The sequence below is a fragment of the Solanum verrucosum genome, unplaced genomic scaffold (assembly GCF_900185275.1).
Source record: "Solanum verrucosum unplaced genomic scaffold, falcon-dt-bn FXZP01000112.1, whole genome shotgun sequence".
Classification (NCBI taxonomy): domain Eukaryota; kingdom Viridiplantae; phylum Streptophyta; class Magnoliopsida; order Solanales; family Solanaceae; genus Solanum; species Solanum verrucosum.
In genome coordinates this window covers 1,084,193-1,107,209 of record NW_026020441.1, presented here as the reverse complement: position 1 = coordinate 1,107,209, position 23,017 = coordinate 1,084,193, and the positions used below count along the sequence as shown (strand labels likewise).

General features: G+C 31.7%; 3 protein-coding genes across 3 annotated transcripts; 2 read left to right on the top strand and 1 right to left on the bottom strand.

Annotated features, from left to right (window-relative positions):
- Positions 1–7,997: 7,997 nt before the first annotated feature.
- Positions 7,998–9,277, bottom strand: LOC125808457 (uncharacterized). Its single transcript, XM_049488159.1, has 2 exons — positions 9,137–9,277; positions 7,998–8,841 (listed from the first exon to the last, which is right to left on the bottom strand). Exons 1-2 carry the CDS (start codon positions 9,189–9,191, stop codon positions 8,273–8,275), a joined length of 624 nt encoding a protein of 207 aa, XP_049344116.1. The 5' UTR covers positions 9,192–9,277; the 3' UTR covers positions 7,998–8,272.
- A 5,798-nt stretch (positions 9,278–15,075) lies between these two features.
- Positions 15,076–15,902, top strand: LOC125808459 (uncharacterized). The gene has a single exon (XM_049488162.1). It carries the CDS (start codon positions 15,082–15,084, stop codon positions 15,667–15,669), a length of 588 nt encoding a protein of 195 aa, XP_049344119.1. The 5' UTR covers positions 15,076–15,081; the 3' UTR covers positions 15,670–15,902.
- A 6,050-nt stretch (positions 15,903–21,952) lies between these two features.
- LOC125808361 (uncharacterized) lies at positions 21,953–22,795 on the top strand. Its single transcript, XM_049488072.1, has one exon. The coding sequence runs from the start codon at positions 21,953–21,955 to the stop codon at positions 22,793–22,795; it is 843 nt and encodes a 280-aa protein (XP_049344029.1).
- The last annotated feature ends 222 nt before the right edge of the window (positions 22,796–23,017 follow it).

The window sequence follows — 23,017 nt, the reverse complement described above, 5'->3', positions numbered from 1 at the left end:
TCATTGGTCCTCTCATGGAACCCAAATCCAAACAGTTAGCATGCCGGAACGTGGCAATCCGATCCCATATATATATCGGAACGTGGCAATCAATCCCAAGTTAGTTATACCGGAACGTGGCAATTCGATCCAAGTTAGTTATGTCGGAACGTGGCAATCCAATCCCATATATATATCGGAACGTGGCAATCGATCCCAAGTTAGTTATACCGGAACGTGGCAATTCGATCCAAGTTAGTTATGTCGGAACGTGGCAATCCGATCCCATTCACACACCACAATCACAAACACAAGTACATCATCAAGATCATACATTTAAGTCATGATTTCATGGCAATGATTTTCATCTATCTCATTTACAACAACTTTGATTAACATTGCAACATTCATACATACACAAGTATCACAATAAAGCAAAAACAAGCATACATCATACAAACATAGAATCACAACCATCACATACCTCGAAACAAGCTTGAAACCCTAAGAAACTTGATCCTTCCCTTTTCGGATTCGTTTCTCTTGTTCTTGGTCTACAAACAATCAATATAATGCGGGAATCAATAAGCAAATATTAATTACCCGAATTACGAACAAATCTAACAAACCCTAGATCAACTCATGATCCCAAATATCAAATTAAGGGTTGTTTCCACCATAGATTCAAGATCAAAACCCTTCCCCATTAATATTCACCCATTCTATTACGTTCTACAGATCAAAAAATGGATTCGAGGAGTGAAAAGCTTACCTTAACCTCAAGAATGGAAAAAAATGTGTATGAGTCGCTTGGGGGTCGTTCCTTAGCTCTAAAAGTCGAAAAGTGCATAATGAGGTTGTTTAGGGGTTTATTAACGACTTTATTTCGCATCGGGCCCGCCACAGCGACGACGCCAGAGCGGCAATAACTCTCGTAAAAATGGCATTCTTGAACCAGTCCTCTATTCGTCTTTCACCTACGATTTTAATTCTCTTCGTACCCGCCATGACGACCCTAATTTCACTGTAGCGGCTCCGCCAGAGCAGCCAAACCCAGCGCCAAAGCGGCCAAACTGAAACAGAGAGTTATTTAAAGAATTCCAAAATTCCCCTTTCACAACACACTTCTAACCCACGACACTCAGAAAATACCATTTGCGGTAAGATCAATTTCGAGAGTTCTACTCGCTCGAATTCAGTTCCGTAAAGTTGTATCTACTCATGCAATCAAAACCATAATTACTCCACCCGATTGTTATTAGATTTCCCTACCCCTTGGTGACTCCAATTTCCTCCATATTTGGACAAGGTTGAGAAAATTCAAATACTACAAAAAAGTTTTTTCGGCTCCAAATTTCTCCGGATGGCATTTCTAAAACAACGGAACCCAGTCGTTACAAGTAGCTACCTTACCAATACAAGTCAAAGTAACAAAAAAATTTCTAGCAAAAATAAATCCTTAATTATGCTTCAAAAATTGCTTTTCTTCTACTATCTTCCTTTGTAAGTAGATCCGTCATCATATTTTGTACTCCATATGTCAACCTCTTCGTTATATGCTACCAATTGAATAAAAAACCATTATTATGAATATATAAAATATCATACTAATTGAAAGTGATTATACCAAAATAAAGAAAGAAATCTAAACGATATATAATATATCTGTAAATGATTTTTTCAATATATTGTATTAACAATAAATAATAATCATCTCTTGAAATATCACACATATTGTAATAAAACTATATTTTATTCAACAAGTTGACTATTAAAGAGAACAATCACATACTAACAACACATTGTTCATTGTTACAAAGTTTTTTTTAAATCATACTTGCTTGGAGAATAATAATACATACATAAATAAAATATTAAGAAAGCATATCCAAATACACAAAAATAGAAAGAGACTTGAGAGTGAAATTCTTACCTTTCATGTACTTTTTTTGTTACATGTTAGTTAATTCACAAACTAATATGATAAAGAAGAGAATATATTCTTGAATGTGAATTTTCATGAAATTAAATATGAACTTAGATAGGCAAAATGTAGAAAATGAAAAGAAAGACTTGGGAAAGAAAGATTTCTCACCTTCATGTACTTCTTTTTGGTTACATGTTAGTTAATTCATAAACCAATATGATAAAGAAGGGAAAGGATAATCTTGAATGTGAATCTCCATGAAACTAAATATGAGCTTATATAGGCAATATATAGGAATACCATAAGACATCATAAACTTACAAATTAATTTTTAGAGGTTATGGACATGAAAATTATGAGAGTCTTGAATATTATTAAAAATAAAAATTAAAGAGGAGTAGGTCATGGGTAAATTACTCCTTGTAAATAAATAAAATAATAAAGAGAAAAACAATTAAAATATTAAAATATTAAAATATATTATCATTTTATGATTAGAAGTGAGGCTAACAAAGAAAAAAAGAATGTGAAGAGCCTTTGTTATAAATGTTACTCCATTAATAAAATATTTATTTGTAATAAATTAAGTAATTTGATTTTGTAATACAATAATTAATTTAAATAAGAAAAAAAATGCCAAAAAATGAGAAAAAAGACAAATACAAATGGAGGTCATAAAGAGGTGTCGCATCACCTTTTTTATGTTTCTCCTTTATTTTATATATATATTAATGCACAGTCTATTATGTATTAAAGTGTGTATTACTAATATCATGAATTTCAAAGTATTTGTAATACAATGATTTTAATGCATGCACTAGCATGATTAAAGATACCCCTTTTACATTTTTCCACCATAATTATGAATAGTGTCTTCGTAAATAATTTTTTTTATGCAATACATGCTATTTGTAATTCACCAAATCAATTAATGCATAAAAATAATCTATCTATAATAAATGCAAGGATTACTAATACAAGCATTATTAATGTAAACATTGGTAATACACTTTATTTAACATTATTTTTATATACTCTATCAAATGATCCCTTATAAGTGCATTTGATTATATTTTTATTATTAAAAAAACACATGCTCAGATTATGCTATTAATTACAAAAAGAGCGAACAATACGATTAATAAGGGTGAGCAGTCTCACATTCTCTAGGAAAAGAAGATGGTGAAAGGCCTGACAAGCACATAACCTCGATCGGGCCTCCGTTACTCTTTAGGAGGCATTCGCCCCAGATAAATTACCCATTTCGCAGTGTCACACCTCCCCCAAATGATCGGTATGGCGGTTAGGCATCCTATCATATGATTTTACTTAAGAAAAGCATAGCATATATTCATACATTTTCCATTAATTTTGGATGGAGCTAGATTGATGCACAAGCACATATTCATACATTTTCCATTTGATCCCCGTGGCAAGTTGTTTAATGAAAATCCCAATAGCAAAGTGAGTGTACAAACTGATCAACCTCTGCTTGTCATAATTGGTGGTGTTGATTCAAGACAAATGCCCATCTTGTCGCTGCAAACTTCAGTAATAAAATGCAGCCTGCAGTAGTTGCACTTACTGCCATATATGTTATAGGAGTGAAGAGTTTTAAAATTGAGAAGTGAATATAAAGTGAAGCTTCAAGCTGTGCACCCTATTAATTACACATTCTATAGTGTCACTGAGATGGTAGAGTTGATTGCACATCATAGATTACATCTAGGCTTAGTTGCAATGGAGAGACATGGTGGAGAAAGAGCTTCTAAAGTTGTTCGTCGGTACTTGACAAGTTTAGCATTGACGGGTTGGAGTGTGTTAATAAGTATCTGTTGCATCATATATTAATTGACAGAAAATGAATTGATGTTGAGGAAGAATGGAGCAAGAAGGACATCGCAAAATTTGTAAGTTATACCAATGAGTTTCTGTTAGTTAATATGGCAAATGTTCTTTGTTTTGCTGCCAGTAATGTTTCTAAGATCAAAATCATGATATATGAAAGTTTGAGTGACATCATTAGGTGATTTACTCTCTTGGACACATCTCAAATTATTATACATCTTTGCTATGCTATCTTATCTTGTACAAAGTGATCAAGGCTCAGAAGCTAAGCAAGAATGTTGGAGTCAATCAAATCATCATATTGTTCCTAATAGTTTTCACTTGTAGCAGCCAAGGAAATTCTAATACTCCAAGTTGTCGAATGAAGTTTCCTGACACTAACCTTGAGGACAAGGTTCTTATTGATAGCGAGAGTATTGTTGTGAACAAAGCTGACTTTGTATGTGCCTACAAGCTATTATAGAGTTTTATTTGGGATCCAGACTCATTTACACATTGTTAAAAAGGACTAGGAGTAATAGTTATGAAACTTATGTTGAAGATTTGATTGCTAGTTATTGTAACACCTCAGACTTAGAAAAAAGTTAAAAAGGGTTAACGAGCATGTCCACAGCCCCAAACCTTCACTTAAGCTTAAACGGCTTGTGAAAGGGACCACAGTCCGTTTAGGGAAGTGACCCAACTGTTTAAGGGCTACCAGGAGAGGAGTCTGCCTAGACGGACCCCTAAACAGTCTGTGAAGTCATGGACAATCCATTTAGGGGAGGCTTCCTATTTGTCCAGGTCTACCAGGCAAGGGGGTCTCCTTGACGGTTCCCCATACGGCTGGTTAGGCCTTGTACGGACCATCCAACCCTCCTTTTAGGTGACTTCATCATGTTTTAAGTTAAGGTCAACTTTAAACAACCATATCTCTCAGCATATAATGAATTAGGTAGCCGATCACCTATCAAATTAAAGGTATTTGAGTCATCTTCCCAACACTACCAAGTTTACCTCATTTCAAGTTCGAAGTTAAATGTTAAGTATATTTTAGTAAGGATCTATCACACAGTCGAAGTTTCACAAATGGCTATACGGCCACAAAAGTGTTTCACGGACCGTGGAGCCCAAAACGGTTTGTGAAGCCTCCCTTTTAAGGCACTCCATTAGTTTTTAAGTTGAGGTCATTTTGGTCTTTTTTTTATTAGTTTGGTACTTAAACTACGTCGTTTTAATCTCTATTCTAAGCCTAAACCACGACGTTTTACACTTAGTTAAGGGCCTACAAAGTGTTAATCAGTTCTTTTACTTTCATTAACACTTCAAGTCACTAAAGCAAGGTTTCAAAAGGAGAAAAACTAGGGTTTCGAGTGTTTTTCGTTGATTTCGCCAAGAACTTTGTTCTTCCAAGTATATAAGTCTATTCATAGTGTTGTTTATCCTCACGCCCTACATCTAAACTCAGTCAGGAAAAGTTATGTTTAGGGATTTACCCATAGTTTCTAGGAAATTCTGAAATCAGTTTCCTTAACACTTGAGGTCTTGATTTTTGTTATGTATGTTGAAATTCTAAATTGTTATTTGTGCCTAACATCACATGAACCCTATTGATTTTAAAGTTATGTTTTTAATGTAATACACGACTTTTTTATATATATTGATTTTGGACTTGAGAGGTAAGTCCATAAGAACATGTTTTAAATGCAAGTTTTGAACATAGTCATTAAAGAAAGAATCAAATAATTCCATATGTACTTTAACAGCTGGGGAAGAGAAAGGGTATAATTGATGTTTTTGAAAAGTACTTCAGTAAAGCAAAGTGAAAAGTAAAGTAAAGTAATAGTCTCTTTCCTTGTAAAGGGTGATTGAGCATAATGGATATTGAATATTTTGGTAGTAGTATCAAGCACCAAATTGGGTAAGAGTCTATTTTTAAATCAAGTCTCATAAAATTACGTAGCCAATGTAGGATAGGATCACACTGATTGTCGTGTGACTCCTCACTGGCCTCTGAGAAGGCCTAGCTATTAAATGGATCCATAATTACAGTAGCGTCCTATAATCCGACAAGATATAGGAGGACCCTTGCAACGTGGGTGAAACGTTGTATCATTGCTAGACTTGTAATAATAGTTGTCAGTTAGAGAAACTCCCCACCGAGTAAAGTTTTTCATTCTCATATTGTCTTTTTATTGAATATCTTGTTGTAAAACATAAATGGTTTTCACTACTTGTTCATATTGTTTACTTGATATGTTTTCGGTTATTGTTTTATTCAACTATATTGCATACTCGTACATTTCATGTACTGATATCATTCGACATGCATCTTTTTATGATGCAAATAAAGGTATTTATGATCATCAACAAGCGCTCCATTGAGATCACTCTACACTCCAGACAGTTTTGGTGAGCCTCTTCGCTTTCCAGAGGACTTAACATTTACTTTGAGTCTAGTCGTTTTGAGGCGTCGTGGATTTTGTCCCGACACCTATCTTAAATATTAGAGGCTTCGTAGATAGATAGAGTCGAGGTGTCTCTTAGTATTTTCTTTCCTTTAAAGATGTTTTGCAAATTATTATTATTATTATTACAATGGGTACTCTCAAACATTCTTATTGAGTTTTACTTTGAGATCGATTTCTATTTCAAGCCTATTATTGCTTGAGTGAGTCTTCCGCTAAGTAGTCAACTAGGCCAAATATTTGCTTGGGGATCAGAAACGATTCTCGAGTGTCGACCATGTCCAGGGTATAGGCTTGGGGTGTCACATTTACCTCTCATCTCCTTTCTCTGTTCTAGTATTTCATCCCCTTCTACTTACCTTCTTTTATGTTAATCACTCACTAGTTTGTGCGTTCTTACTTTGTTGTGCGTATTCTAGTTGTAACTTATATTCAATGATAAATATATAATACTGCTTGTATTGGAATCGAGTTTGTTTCAATAAGAAACAATACATATGCATCTATAGGATACTCGCGTATATTCTTAATCAAAAATTATTTATCGTATTTCTGATTGGAACAAATTCCCTTAGATTATCATATAGGGTGTGTTTGGTATGTTTTCCAATTTTCTCATGTTTGGTTGTCTTAAAAGTTTTGGAAAATATTTTTTAAATCAACTCATTTTCTTAAAATTCAAGGAAAATGACTTCCCTTCAAAAATTAAAGAAGACATTTTCCAAAAATCTCCTCCAACCTCAAATTACAATTCTTTTTCTTACCCCACCCCTTACCCCAACCCTCCCATTCAAAAAAAATAATTAATATTTAAACTTTAGAATTTGAAAAATTAGTACAAATATTAAAAATTTTGGTCTTTTTACCCCGCCCAACCCCTTAATACTCCTATTCAAAATAATAATAATTAAAAGTTTGATTTTGAAAAAATTTAAAATTTTCATTTTCTTTAACTCATACCTACTCCACCCCTACCAGCCCCCACCCACTCCAAAAAAAAATAATAGTTTGATTTTAAGAAAATCAATTTAATTTTTTTATTTTTTTACCTCACCCAACCCCATGCCCCGACCCCCCCACCCTCCCCAATTATTTTTTAAAAAAATTGTTTTTGTAAAATATTTTCAATTTTTTTACCCGACCCCCTTATTACCACCCCCCCCCCCCCCAAAAAAAAATAAAGAAAATAATAATTTAAAAGTTGTTTTTGAAAAATATTTTTTAATTTTGGTTTTTTACCTCACCCTACCCTGACTCTCCTACCCCCCCCCCCTACGCAAAAGAAATTTAAATCTTTAAAATAATAATAATAAATTTTAGTTTGAGACTTAGGTTCGGAATCGGGTGTGATTGGATCCCGGTTCGAAAGTTGGGTTGAAATCCCAATTTGAAAGTTGAATTGTGTCTCACATCGATTGTTGGTTGTTGGGGTCGGGTCCTGATTTGAAAATTGGGTCTCGATTTGAGTGTCAAAGTTGAAATCCGAGTTGATCGATCATGTTCAAATTTGAGTGTCGGGGTCATGTCCTGGGTTAGATATCCGATCCCAATTCGAATGTCGGGCTCAAGTCGAAAGTCGAGGTCAGATCCTGGTTCAAATCTCAGGATTGAATTTCAAATCAGTCGTTGAGGTTGTGTCCTAGTTTACGTGTCAGGGTATGTCCTAGATTGATTATCGAGGTTAATTTTTGAGTCAGAAATTATTTTCCTAAGAAGTATAAACATAAGAAAATAAGTCAAAAAATCCACTTATTTTCCATAAAACATTTTTGAGAAAAACATTTTCCATAAAAAAAAAAAAAAAACATTTTTTCTTTCGTACCAAACACACCCATAAAGTAAATCTCCATAAATCTATCAAGCCCATGATCCTCGCCTCCAACCAAGGATATTACACCATTTAAAATGGAGGAAAAAATAAAATTGAGCACAAAATAATAGTGGCAAAAGGGAACATAACACCATTTAACATGGATCATAGTAGATAGATCTAAACCAACGGAAATAACAAGTGAATTTGCATATAGATTATGCAAATTAGAAAGCAACCATATCCTTTACCGGCTAATATTCAACAACCGCACAACCTCAAGACAAGTGCCAGCTGACTGTTATATTGAATTCCATAGTCTACGAGAGATCTATCATCTTCGAGTTGTCGTCCATTATAGATTAGCCTCTGTTTATGAAATCGGATACCTTCTTTTTCCTGAATGGCAGCTTTAACATCTGCAATCGTGTCATCACTCTCAACCATTAACTTAAACCTGCGGTTAGTAAGCGTTAACACATAAATTTGTGTTATTGGTGCATATCGAAGAATTAAGGTAGACCCTTTATTGATTCCCGCTGACGTAAGAGTCTGTGCATCTCTCATAACTCCCCCATCTTCATTCAACAATTTTTGTTTTTTAAAAGAAATCCCTTTTTCCTCTTGAATATACGCTTTAACTGCAGCTATACTGTCATCTGGTTCAACCATTAGGAGAAAAGCTTTTGATTCTGAACATATATCTTCTTCTTTGGTGACATCTATAGTACTTGGTAGAAAAGATTCAGGTAATGACTTCCAATTAATCACGTCTCTATAAGTGTCATCTTGAATAATGATTCGCATCGTTCGATCTTGTGACCATGGATCTATATGACAATAAATAAAACACAACATAAGTCTTCCATCATACAATGATACAACAACCACTATTTGAATCATCTTTTATTTTTAAGTACAAATAAATTGTGTTAGAATTGGCAAAGTTCCATTGGAGTTAATAATTACACCAGAAATAGAAAGTCAGCATATTTTTTTCTAGCTAGGTTCATAGAAAAAAGTTAAAGAGTAGATAGAAATTAGGAAGAAAAAAAAAAGAGACTTATCTAATAGGATAACATGTTTCTGTTAGTAAGATATATAATGAAGAAAGAGAGAGTTTACTCTTTTGAACATCCATTTCCATTGAGGGTTGATCACTTGATCTGCCTTTCATCATATTCTTCCTTCAACTCTAAGATAAAGAAGTCCAGGCTCAATCCCAAACCCTTTACTTGTAGAAGGAAAGCTTAAAAAGGGATATTTGGGGGTGATTGTTTAAAAATAAATAAAAAATTGTATCCATTGTGTCATTCGTAGAAAAGAAAAAGTTTCTTTCGTTGCTTTAGTTTTATTTATTTATTTATTTAAAAAAATATTTTTTATAACTTTTTATGTCTTATATAACCATAAAAGAAAAAAATTAAAATATTTTTATAATTTATGTCAAATTAAAATGGAGAGAACAGCCAATTTAAATTGTCATTTTCATCAAATTATTAAATAAAGTTTCTCTCTCTTTCAATTTTTTTCCACAACTTTTATGTTGAAAAATGTTCACAACTCTCTCCTTTCACATTTTGTAATAGACAATTGAAGTCAAGTGGATACCTATGTGGGGCTACTCTACTGTAGTAAACATACTGCTCCAAGTTTTGTTATGTTTCTTTTCTCAATTATTTATTCAAACTCTTTGGTTTATGTAGGGGTGTACATACCGGATTGGTTTATGTAGGGGTATATATGACCGGATTGGTTCGGGTTTTTAAATATTAAATCAAATTATTTATGTAAAATTTTAAAATTTATAAACCAAACCAAATCAAACTAATAAAATTCATATTTTTTCGGGTTTTTCAAATACCAAACCATTGTGTCAAATTTTTAAATTTATAAATCAAACCAAACTAATAAACCTCGGATTTTTTCAGATTTTTGAAATTTTTTCGGTAAAGTTTGCACACAAACATATAATTAACTTGTGTTCCAAATATTTCTTTAGTCCACCCAGAATACAATTATCTAAGGTGTTTTTTTTAAAAAAAAAACACAAAATATGAGATGAGTACTGATTATACAAAAATATTCAATAAAAAATAATAATGAAATCATCATATAAAATAAATATTGCAAAGTCATAATGAAAATGATCATAATTTAAAAGTACTAAATCATGCTAAAATAAGTTTAATAAGTATTAGTTACATTACTAAATATTTAAGGAAAATTAAAATTAGATTATGTACTTTAATTGTCTAAACAACGTAAAACTAAAGAACAAATATTCAATATTATTATTACTCTTAGTGTTGAATTGATTTTCCTTTTGCATTAGTATTAATTTGATTTTGATTTAAGTTTTATTATAATTATCACATCTATGAACTATAATCTTTATTGGACCATTCCGAATTCTAAGTTTTAAACTTGAAATAATATATTAAAAGATAAAAACTATGAAATAGTATAAGAAATATTTTAAAATTATATCAAAGTAAAAATTTTTATTTATAAAATAAAATTTTAAAATTACATATATAATGTCGAATTGGTTTGATCTCGGGTTGATTTTTTTTAGTTAAAACCAAACCAACCCAAATATAGTCGGGTTTTTTTTTTTTCCAATACCAAACCACTAGTCGAGTTTTTTTCCCGATTTGATTCGATTTGCGGTTTGGTTCGGTTTTGTACACCCTAGGTTTATGTTTATGGCTACTAAAGATGATGTCCTTTACTATTTTATTCTTCTTTTATGATAAATAATGAAAAATTTTATAGTGATTGACGCATGATTAATAATAGTTATGGGAGGACACCATTTTCTTTTGACAAATGTTTTTGTATGTAGCTTTTCTTGTTGTCACACTTTTTCTTTCGCATATCTTCTTTTTCTCAAATTTTAGTCTTCTCTTCATCTGCATATTTTTTCTTTGCGAAATCCATTTTCTATTTTATCTTTGCATCCTTTTTTCCCAATGTTTCTATCTTTGCACCCTTTTCCCCCAATCTTTCAAGTTATGCAATTTTTTCATAGATATGTCTTTTCACGGTTTGTTCGGTATGTATGATTTTTTGTCAATCATGCGAGGTGTGGACAAGTTCACTAATAATCTAGATAAATATTAGAGTATGAAATAAGGTGTGGGAGAGAGAGTATAGGATGTTAACTATGAAGGTGCGATTAAGATGAGCTGTGTTGAAGGATGAAAAAGACACAACTAATATAGAATATATTATTTGTGGAACTTTTTTTCCCCTATTTCAATAGAAATGTCATTTTGGGAAAGAGTACTTTAATCCTATTATGAATACGTAAAAGTGAAGAGTGAAAGAGTACTTTAATCCTATTGGAATGTGTTTTCGATTAAGAATGAGTACTCCATAAACTTTAATATAGAGTAAATCAAGTAAATTAGATATAGAAGAGGTGATATGACATGTATTGGGATGTCTCTTTGATTAAGAATCAAAATTATCTTTTTCCTTCTTTGTTACTTACTATTTGATTATCATTTTTACTACAGCTCTAATTTTGTGTATTCTTTTTTCATTTGTTTTGTATAGATTTTATTTAATATAGTGTAAATCAAGTAAAGTTAGATATAGAAGAGGTGATGTGGTATCTCTTGACATGTCTCTTTGATTAAGAATTATATTTATCTTTTTCCTCCTTTTAAGACTTTTTATTTGATTATCCTTTTTATTTTATATAAAGCTAAATATTAAAAAAAGTGATGCGACACCTCTCTCTGATTAATGATCCTATTTATTTTTTTCTTTCCTTTTAAACAATTTACACTATATTTCTATTAATTTTATTTTTATTATTATTATTATACAAAAATAAATTCAATTACTACTCCGTCATTCATTTCTATTCTTTATTATAAAAAATTAAATGTTTCAAAATTTACTACTCCACTTATTCATATTCATTATTACACAATTGAAAAGTCTAAATTTATCACTCCAATCTTTTATTTCCTTCATGAGGAATAAAAAATATATTAAATTGAAGTAGTCTAATCTCTCTCTCACACACACACTTTTTTAATATGTGATACCAAGAGTTGTAGAAATTTGGTTGAATAATAAAAAAGTGCTTGATTAATAAAGACTATTTTTCTTTTATTAAATTTATGATACTAATAATAGTCATATTTTTTTATGATAATAGTATGAACAAAATTCCATGAATATCATTTAAATAAAAAGAAAGGAAATAACATTTAAATAAGAGTTACATGTGAAAGGACTTACGAGACACATATTTTACACTATGAATGTTTACTTCATTGATAGATTGTTTGTTTAATTTTCTCTATGATATAAACATTGATTTTATTGAGAAATTGTTTCTTTATATATATATATATATATATATAGTGAACGTTGATTTTATAATAGATTTTTCTTTGAAAGCTATAATATGCAAAAAATTATGCAATTGTTTGAATTTATTTTTGCTTTTAATTTTCATATAGATACTTTTCTTATATATTTGTTTCTATTTTTTTTATATGTAGATACTCTAATTTATTGATAAATTAGTTATGCAATTTTTTCATAGATATGTCTTCTCAGGGTGTGTTCGGTACGGACGAAATTTTTTTTCAATCGCGTGAAGTGCGGACAAGTTCACTAATAATTTAGATAAATATAGAGTATGAAATAAGGTGTGGGAGAGAGAGAGTATATGATGGTAACTATGACGGTGAGATTAAGATGAACTAAGTTGAAGGATGGAAATGACACAACTAATGTAGAATATGTTATTTGTGGAACTTTTTTTCCCTACTTCAATAGGAATGTCATATTCCTCGAACTTATTTCCTAATCAAAATATTTTTCAAAATTTTAACCAATCAAACACTAATTTTTTATTTTTTTTTAAAAAACAAATCGTCCATACCGAACACACCCTGAGAAGACATGTCTATGAGGAAGACATAGAAAATTAGTGGGCATAATTACTGGGAATGGAAAATACACAATCATGCAAGTAACTCTAGTAATATTTACTGGAAATCTACAGCTTACCGTTTTGTCTAAATTAAGTTGCCTTTCATGTTTGCCCTGTCTTCCTTCTATTGTCTCCTCCTTTTTAATTCATCATCTTCTCTCCATACATTTCCTATTATGTCCTCCACAAATAAACTTTCTTCAAATTTCAAAAAAAAAAAAAAAAAAAAACAAATAGCTTAGTGGGGTAAATCGTAAAAGTTAAGAGGATAAGGTATAAAAAAAAATTAAAAAAGACTCGTAAGTCAATATTGATCAAATGATTTTTAAAAAACAAAAAAATATCACAATCATATACTCTCTCTCTGAATGTGACATTTTTGAGATCTTTCCACCCAAATGAAAAAAAAAAATCATATATGCAGTGCCTTATTTTTATACATAATTTGAAATGCAGTTGTATATTACTATTGGGATGTTCCAGATCGAACCCATTAGAGTACTTATAAAAAAGCAACTTATAAGTTAGAAGTTAAAAGTCATAACTAAGGATGTGTTTGGTATGAAGGAAAACATTTTTTGGAAAATGGTTTTTTTCAATTTTCTCATGTTTGGTTGGATTAAATATTTTGGAAAATGTTTTCCAAATCAACTCATTTTCCTCAAATTTAAGGAAAATGACTTCCCTTCAAAACTTAAGGAAACATTTTCCAAAACTCTCTTCCAACTTCAAATTATAAATTTATATTTTGTTGAAAAAATCAATTTATTTTGTTTCTAACCTCAAACCAGCCCCCCAACCACCCCCCTCCAAAAAAATAAAATTTAAAACTTGTTTTTAAAAAATATTTTTAACTTCAATTTTTTTACCTCACCCTCACCCCTACTCCCAGCCCTTTACCACCCCCAAAAAGAAATATTAAAAGTTATTTTTAAAAGATATTTCTAATTTCAATTTTTATTTTTTTATCCCCCACCCCTACCCTCGCCCCCCATCAGCCCCCCTACCACCCCCACCCCCTTTAAAAAAAAATTAAGTTTATTTTTAAAAAATATTTTCTACTTCAATTTTTTATCTTTTCACCCCTACCCTCACCCCTCAAAAAAAAATTTAGTTTGTTTTTAAAAAATATTTTCAACTTCAATATTTCATTTTTTCAGCCCTACCCTGGAACTCCCCACCCCCACCCCCCAAAAAAAAAAGATTTGAGTTTGTTTTTAAAAAGTAGTTTCAACTTCAAAATTTCATTTTTGTCACCCCTACCCTCCACCCCCCCACCCACCCCCCTACCAGCCCCTCCACCACCCAAAAAATATTTTTAACTTCAAATTTTTATTTTTTCACCCCTACCCTCGACCCCCCTCCCCCCTGCCAGCTCCCCCAACCCCCAAAAAAAATTTAAGTTTCTTTTTAGAAAATATTTTCAATTTCAAAAATTATTTTTTACTCTAGTAAAAATAAAAGATATTTCTCAGAAACATTTTTCATTCATAAATCAAACACTAAAAATCTTTTTCGAAAAATATTTTCTACTCACCAACCAAACATGATAAAATAAGTCAAAAATCTACTTGTTTTCGAAGAAAACATTTTCCTTCATACCAAACACACCCTAAATGGTACTCTATTTTTTATTTCTGACTTATTTTTAAATGTAGGTGCTTAAAAGCACTTTAAAACTTTTCCAAACACCTTCAAAACAAACAAAAAATACTAATTAAAAATAAAAAATATCTAAAAATAAGTTAATCCAAACGGGCACTAAGACCGCCCGCACAAGTTGCCACATCCAGAAACATATATAACCTCAAATTCTAGGGTCGTTACTATTCATCTTTTTTTAACCTTTGAAGAAATTGAAGAGCTAGTTATCTTCTTCTTAATATGATCCCAAAAGCCCATATTAAATGCTCTCCAACATAAGCACTAATTCTTATTGGCCGGTGATCTTTCTCATAATAAAGTTGTACCACTTTCCTTTTCCACTCTCAAAATTAGTGCATGCATGTATATATATCCATTTTCCAACTCTCTCTATATATAGCCCACCAACTCAAACATAATTCTCATCATCAAACATATGAAACTAATCCTACTTTAATTTTCAATGGAGAATTATTCATCTCTTAGTTGTGAAATACAAATCATAAGAGCAAGAAACGTATCGTTAGGAGGGAATTTGTTTGTTAGATGCTATCTTTCTTCGGGAGAGGATCAAAGAGTTCAAATAAACAGCCAAGAAATCACATCAAAATCTGCTGATCACTTGTTTTGGGAGGAGTCTTTCTCATTGGATTGCTCCGGAACTCAAGATTCCATTAATCGTCTCAAGCAAGGAAGTGTCGTTTTCGAACTTCACTCAAGAAAAAATACTATTCTTCCAATTTTAGGTGGTTCAAAAATGTTGGGAAGGGCTGAAATTCCATGGAGAAGTGTTTTTGAGTCAAAAAACATGGAGATTGTGGAGTGGGCAATTATGGATAAAGAAAATGTGAAGCCTATGGCAGTGCAAATAGCAATGAAGGTTAAAAGTATAAAAGAGACAATAAAAGTGAAGAAAAATATTGATTCAAAGTTGAGAAGATCATCATCATCATGTGCTTGCATGGACTATTGTGGGTGTAATAGTAGTAATGTTTTTAGTGTTGATGATTATGAAGTCTTTGCACTTGGAGCTGCTCTTAGTGCCTTGTAAGAGTAAATTACAAATTAAAAGTGGTGCAAATTAAGGAGTAGTTTATATAGGATTAAGTTTTTTTCTGTGACTTAATTGGTTAATACTTAAGCTAATGTTTATATTGTTATTTGAAGACCATCAGGGTTATGTACACTATCTTCCTCTCAAATGAATGATAACTCAGAAAATAAAAACAAAAATTCAGGATATGGAAGTGGTTTTTCATGTGAAAAAAATGTCACTCTTTTGTACACCCCTGCTTATAGTGGTTTTTAAAGTTTTTTCCAATTAAAGTGATGTTTTGAGAAGAGATTATTTATTTATTATCACTACTTGAAATTGAGTTTAGGTAATCTAAGTAACCTTTTTGTATATTTGAGTCTCTGATAAAAAAGAATTTAACTCTTAAATATTAGTCTGCAAACAACAAATCTAGCTAAAAAATTTTGTTGATCGACGAAAAGTATCAAGCATTCTCAGAGTCCATAGGTTCTAACACAATCACTTTTTATTGACTTATATTTAGCTTAAATTAACTTTTGAATACATTATGCTTATGTGCCTGAAATACTTTAAACTTGTTTAATAATATCTCGATTTATTAAGGTGTGATGTATAGATCTGTAGAAGCGTTTTCCAACCTTACTAGTGATAACATACATGCCCAACTGGATCAACTCAGGGTCAGTATGGTACCAGGTGCTAGTTGCATCTCTAGAGGTTTGGGCGTGACAAACATGTTTAAGTCTTGAGTCAAATTTTTAGCAACCCCTTGTCCCTTTATTTGAGGTTTTTTTTCTCTATTTGAGCTAGTGTGTATGGTTTATTGTTCAAAATCTTTGGTTTCCTTTCAGCTCATTTAGCATCTCTATGATCATAAAATGTCATAATTCGAAACCTCGAGTCATGATGACATCTATCATAATCCAGCAGTAGGTAAGTCAAACCATATTCCAGAATCACAAGTAACATGCATATTGGATAGAAACAACATTCAACAACATATAAAAGAAGCAATTTTAGGGAAAACAACGAAAATGAAAACAACGATATATACAAACCAAAATAAAAGATTCAATCTCACGACCTGATTGTCTTAAGTACAAAGCTACTAAAAAGAGTACATGTCCTAAAAGTGGACCAAAAATATAGATTTGTCTCGTAAATAAAAGACTAGCCAAAATCTATACACACATAAGGAAATAGACTAAACTAGGACGCCGCCAGCTCACCCTTAACTCTGAAGATCCTCGTAGATGGCTCGAACTCAATGTTAATAACGGGTGCTTGGATCTACATCAAAAAATAGATGTAGAGTGTAGTATGAGTACCAAAACAACAGGTACGCAGTAGGTATCATAGGCTGACTGAGCTTGAAAAGTAAAGACAACAATGAAAAACGAGAAGTAACAACAACTAGAGGTCACAAAATGAAACAGCAATAGGAATCCTAGCAGCTAGAGTGCTACCAATATGGTATATAAATTGAATTGCACCTGCCAAACTTATGGGGGATCAAGTAGGTTATATTGGTTGCTGATTGTACTTGTAAAGCTTATGGAAGCTCGAGGAGGTTGTAGTGTTTGTTGTTTGATTAGTGTTTGTTTGCTAGATCAGGAGCAGATCAGTACACACATCTCATTTTCTACTTTCTTACTTGATTACTTTCAATAAATTATGATACTTAATTATTCTAGTGTCATTTATACTTAGTACATAGTTTCATGATGATGTCCCGTTGCTTGGGGGAGTTGTATTCTTGTCTGTAGGTCCTGACAAATAGGTATACATGCCTCCTCAATAGTGTAGTCGAGTTCTAGAAGATCGGTTAGCTTCACTTCATTTGGAGTTATATCAGATCTAGAGGTTTGCTTGTCATGTTCAGCTGATGGGTAGGGTCGAAGTCCTATCCTGGTCAAGAATATTACTTTTAAGGCTTAAATTTTTTTGAGTTATATAGATGTGTGTTGTAAGCTATGTTGACCTTGTTTTTCCCTTTTAGCACAACGACCTATTGGTCTTGATTGTAGATGTTTATGTGTGTTCAGTTTATATGTTTCTAGATATTATGGTGATCTCCATAGCTTATACATGATTTAATTTTGTTATATATAAATTATTGGGGTTAACTGAGTCTATTGCAAGTTTGTTGACGAGGACCTTTTAGGCTAAAAGCTTATTTTTAAGTCGAAATATACTTATTTGTTTTCTTAATTTTGTGACTGATATTACGCTGATAGCATAGTGGTCCAATATGGGTCAACTCATGGTCAAGTGTAGCACCAAGTACAATTGCATCCTTAAGTTAGTGAGTGATAAAAAAAAATTTAGTAGGCTGATTTGGTTTCTAATTTCAAGATTTTTAGTTAATAATTAAATCGATAATCTAATCAGATTATATTAAAATAATATTTTATCCCTAATTATATAATAATGACTTTAGATTTTAAAAACATACTCTATTATTTTTTGCATTTTATAGTTGTTGTCTTAGTGATGCTATTTTCTTTCTAAAATCGTTGACTTGGTAGGGGTTCTACCCAACAGTGTAAACGGTGAATTGACCTTGTTTTTTGTTTGAGAGATTGCTACAGTTGCTACTGCATTCAAGCTAGCTACTTAACTAGAAAGAAAACAAGTTTGATAAGTAATAACGACTTTGAATTTGCTTTTAGTTGTAATTTGTGTAGACTTTTATGCATGAAGGTAGTGTATATATGAACAAATGAAAATAAGAGAAAGAAAAAATTATAAAAACACTTTCTTATCTGTTGGCCCAAAATTGAAACATTAAGGACGAAAAAAAATCAATTAACCAAAATCAATAATAAATGTCTTATTAAGGGCCCATTTGGCCCTATGATATGAAATCATGAAATGATGTTGAAGTTTTGTTTGGACATGTAATTTGGAATTTTTTATATTTGTATGTTTTCTCATAAGCATGAAAGCCCCATAAGTTTAATATTATTAAAATTAGCCCAATTCTTTATACAATCTTATCAAATAAGTAAAAAATTATAAATCGCATAATACATTATTATAAAGCTAGTCTAAAAAGTACAACATTTATTGATCAAAATCTTAATTCAATAAAAAATAAAATTGAACGTTAGTTGTAGTGTTGAATTTGTTTGTGTAGAATTCTCACGTCTAGGATTAGAGAAATCAAGGACTGTATTGATGATTAAAATTATCGAGTACATACTCCTTATATATGGAGTGAATTGTAGAGTCTTATGGTAGCTATACTTAGAATCCTAATAATAATGCAATTATAAATAATCTAATCATAGTTAGAATCCTACTACAATAACTATCACTACTATAATAATACTACAATTATAAATAATTTGATCCTAATCGTAATCAAATCCTAGTCGACTTCAACTTACAAGAAGTAGCAACCTGGTCGATATAAGTAGCCTAGTCCAAGTCTGACTCTAAACTATGTCGTACATATTGATTGGACCAGGTTGTGAAACTTGTTCCATAACTTTAGTTTCCTTTATCTTCAACACTTCCCCTCAAGCTAGAGATTGGAGGAACGGTTACTCCTAGCTTGCTTCAAAAATCTAGTAACAATTTGTTTTGTCAATGCTTCGGTATGAATATGATTTCAAGTCGTTGTTTGTGGTAGTTCATCTACAGATTGATACGGGTAGTCCCACCTGTAAAAACACGTAAGAACATTATATTTATTCCTACCACACTCAGTATTGTTTCTCTCCTATTTTCACTTGGAAAACTTTGATTGTTTGGAGAACCTAGTCCATATTGACTGTTCTGAGAACCCACTACAAGAAAAGTGTATTTTAACGACCATGTCTTAACGTAGGGACATATATGCGGTCGTAAAAGGTGTATTTATAACGAATTTTTTTTTTTTTGGTCGGTAGAAGTAGTTTTTAATTTATTATAAGCGAGGGGATAAATATTTAGTCGTTATAAAATATTATTCCGGTCGTTAAAAAAATTTAATTAATTCTTTCTTAAAGTTATTTGTAAATTTAATTTTTAATCCAAATATATATATATATATATATTGTGTTTTCTTTATTTTAGCATTTATTGTATGTAAATTATATTTGGGTTAAAAATTAAATTTACCAATAACTTTAGGAAAAAGGGCGCCTCTTCTGAAATTTTTCCCTCCAGTTTATTTAGAGATAATTGGCCTCTTCTGAACTTATACGTTTCTCATCAGATCCACGGCGCAAAGCAGGGTTTCAATTTTCTTTGTTCATAAGAGAGAACATAGATAACTTTGAATCTAAAGAGCAGTTCTTCATCTTCTCTCCTTCAAACAGAGATATCGATAGCATCAAATCTGCAAATCAACTGAGAAATTCCTCCTCTACAAAATCAATAGTAAGTGATTGTTCTCTTCTCTCTGCCAAAACTCTTGACCTCTTTGTATTCTATAACGTTTAATTTGTTTTTGGTGTCCTATATGTCGTCTGATCATTCTTACTTTTGGTTTGTGAAATTTAATTTTAAAAGGAACTGATGTGTTGATTTTTTTCTTAAGCAGCAACATCAATTTTACATCCATCTAACTTCAAGTAATCTGTTTTTGATTGGTAAGACTATTCGAGAAGTCAGCCACATAATGTCTTGTAGATCAAACGGGAAGCTGGTAGGTTTTTAGCTATAATTAGGATTGCTAAGATTGCTTTTGGAATGGTTTCTCATGCTTGCTCTTTATCTCAAACTGGATCAAATTATAAATTAAACTAGATGTGACGATTTGATTTTTAGCGGCAGCACCAACTTTTAAAATCATCTAACTTGGACTGATCAGTCTTTGTTCTGTCATGAGTTGTTTTTTTCGATCATTCTTTTGCTGCAAGATTGTCCCAGAAGTCAGCTAGAACAAGTCGTTCAGATTAATCATAAAGATCGGAGATGGTCTATGTTCTTATTCTATCAATTTTTTTTATAATAACAATCTGTTTTGTGTCGTACTTCTTACTCATCGTATATGCCTGATTGTTTATATAAATCGACAATGTTCTAATTAATCTAGATTGAGCTAAACAGAGCAGTGATTGGTAGATGGTCATTAGTTTCAGGCATAGATTAGCAGAATACACACGTGCGACCCAATATCATTCCCCACTGCAGTAGATTGTTCATAGCTTTTCATGTAATGTGAGACACCGTATGAACACCTGTTTAGGTTCAGCCATAATATAATATTTTAGGTCTCTTCATGGTACTTTACTGATATCTCCTCTCAGTTTTAAAAAGCTCGAGTGATCTGAAATATACCCTCTTGAACTACCTGATCTATGATCTCCTGCTGTCCCCAATATTCCTCATGTTAAGAATCTTCCTAACCATCAAAGAAGCTTGGTTAGGAATTTCAATGTTGTCTAATATGTGTTTCTTTATGTAATATGTATGAACTAAATCAATTGTTCTTTTTCATTCTATTCATCTGTTCTTTCTTATGATTTTTATTGATATGCCGAATAAGTAGTAGCCTATGTGACTCGTATGTTATTATATTTAAGAGACTGAATGGTGGATTAGCTTCTTTGAGGCCATTTATGTTTTTCCTTTTCCTTCTATATTGATGGGTTAGACCTCAAAAGATGAACATATGTGGTATAAGTGGAAAGTTGCTTCTTGTTGGCTATATTTTCTCTACTCCTTCACCAATTTTTTTTGACAATTAAAGCAATTTTTTGTTCATTTCCAGTGAGCTTTACAATATGAGGGCAAACTACAAAATTATGTCCCTTCTCAGTAGCCTACTCTACTTGAAAACAGATTCAAAATTTTGAACAAATTCAAAAATTTGATGATAAACATTCTACCTACGTTCAGCTAATACAGTATTTTCATAGGGAACAAATGAAACTTAATAATCGATGGCTGTGTATCTCTTTTGTACATATTGAGAACTTCATCTGATGGAGTGATATCTCTTTGGTAGATGCTTTGTTCTGAAATATTCTCGTATTCCTCTCTCTATCCAAAGTGCATAAATTGATGTTGCAAAATCAGCCTTTTTTTTAATTTCATCTTTGATACAAAACACCTCAGCCTTTACCATTCTGTATCTGCTTTAGAATCTTTATTCATTAGTCAAATACTCCAAAAAGTGATTATATTATTCGAGTATCTTAGCGTGCATGAGATGCCACTATTTTGTAGGTTTGTCAACCCCCTCTCCATCTTGTTTGATTAATGTATTAGTTCTTGGCCTTTGAATATATTTTTAGTTGTTGCTCGTTTTTTAATTTTTGTATTGAAATACTTTTGATCCATATTTTATTTTCTAGATAATATTATGGCACCTGATAAGAAATGGATGCAACTTATTCATAATAGACTTGATGATGCTTATATACATGGGGTGGAAATCTTTCTGAATTATACTTTTACAAGATTGAGGGAAGCGAATGAAATAAGATGCCCATGTGTCAAATGTTGTAATGCAGTGTCTCGAACACGAGAGATTGTTAGATCACATTTAATAGTACATGGAATAATTCAAAATTATACCTTTTGGTATCACCATGGAGAGACGATAGGTGAGACAGAAGAACCAGATTCTGAATCTGTAAATGACGATGATAAAATTGGCGAGGATCATGAGGAGGATGAAATACATGACATTCTCATAGATTTACATCCTTTTTATAATGTAGATAATATGAATATTGGCGATGATGATGTTCTCGAGGAGGAACCAAATCCTGAAGCAAAAAGATTTTATAGTCTTTTAAAGGATTTTGATCAACCCCTGTACGAAGGTTCAAAACTTTCAAAACTTTCTACGTTGGTGAAATTGCTTCATATTAAAAGTATTGGTCGTTGGAGTAATAACTCATTTAATATGTTATTGAAGATGTTAAAGAAAGATTTGTTGCCTGATAAATCAAACTTGCCAGATTCATATTACGAAGCAAGGAAGCTAATTAAAAGCCTAGGGCTTTCATATGATCGGATCGATGCATGTAGGAATGATTGCATGCTATATTGGAAGAATGACAAGTTTGTTGATTCTTGCAAAATTTGTGGCGCATCTAGATGGAAGGAGGATAAACATAATGGGGAATCTAAAATTAAAAAGGGGAAAAAGATACCATACAAGATCTTACGCTATTTTCCTTTAAAGACAAGACTTTAAAGATTGTTTATGTCCTCAAAAACATCTCCTTTAATGAGATGACATCATGAAAACAAAGCTAATGATGGAATTATGAGGCACCCGGTCGATTCAAAAGCATGGAAAAAGTTTGATGAACTGCATCAATCATTTGCTATGGAGCCTCGTAATGTTAGACTTGGACTTGCTAGTGATGGTTTTCAACCATTTGGCTGTTCTAGAACTCCGTATAGTATTTGGCCT

Bases quoted from the DNA above. Each gene is read 5' to 3' on its own strand.
- LOC125808457 (XM_049488159.1), bottom strand. From the start codon at position 9,191: ATGATGAAAGGCAGATCAAGTGATCAACCCTCAATGGAAATGGATGTT. The intron at 8,842-9,136 runs GTAAACTCTCTC...ATTGTCATATAG, and splicing joins GGAAATGGATGTTCAAAAGA to ATCCATGGTCACAAGATCGA.
- LOC125808361 (XM_049488072.1), top strand. From the start codon at position 21,953: ATGGCACCTGATAAGAAATGGATGCAACTTATTCATAATAGACTTGAT.
- LOC125808459 (XM_049488162.1), top strand. From the start codon at position 15,082: ATGGAGAATTATTCATCTCTTAGTTGTGAAATACAAATCATAAGAGCA.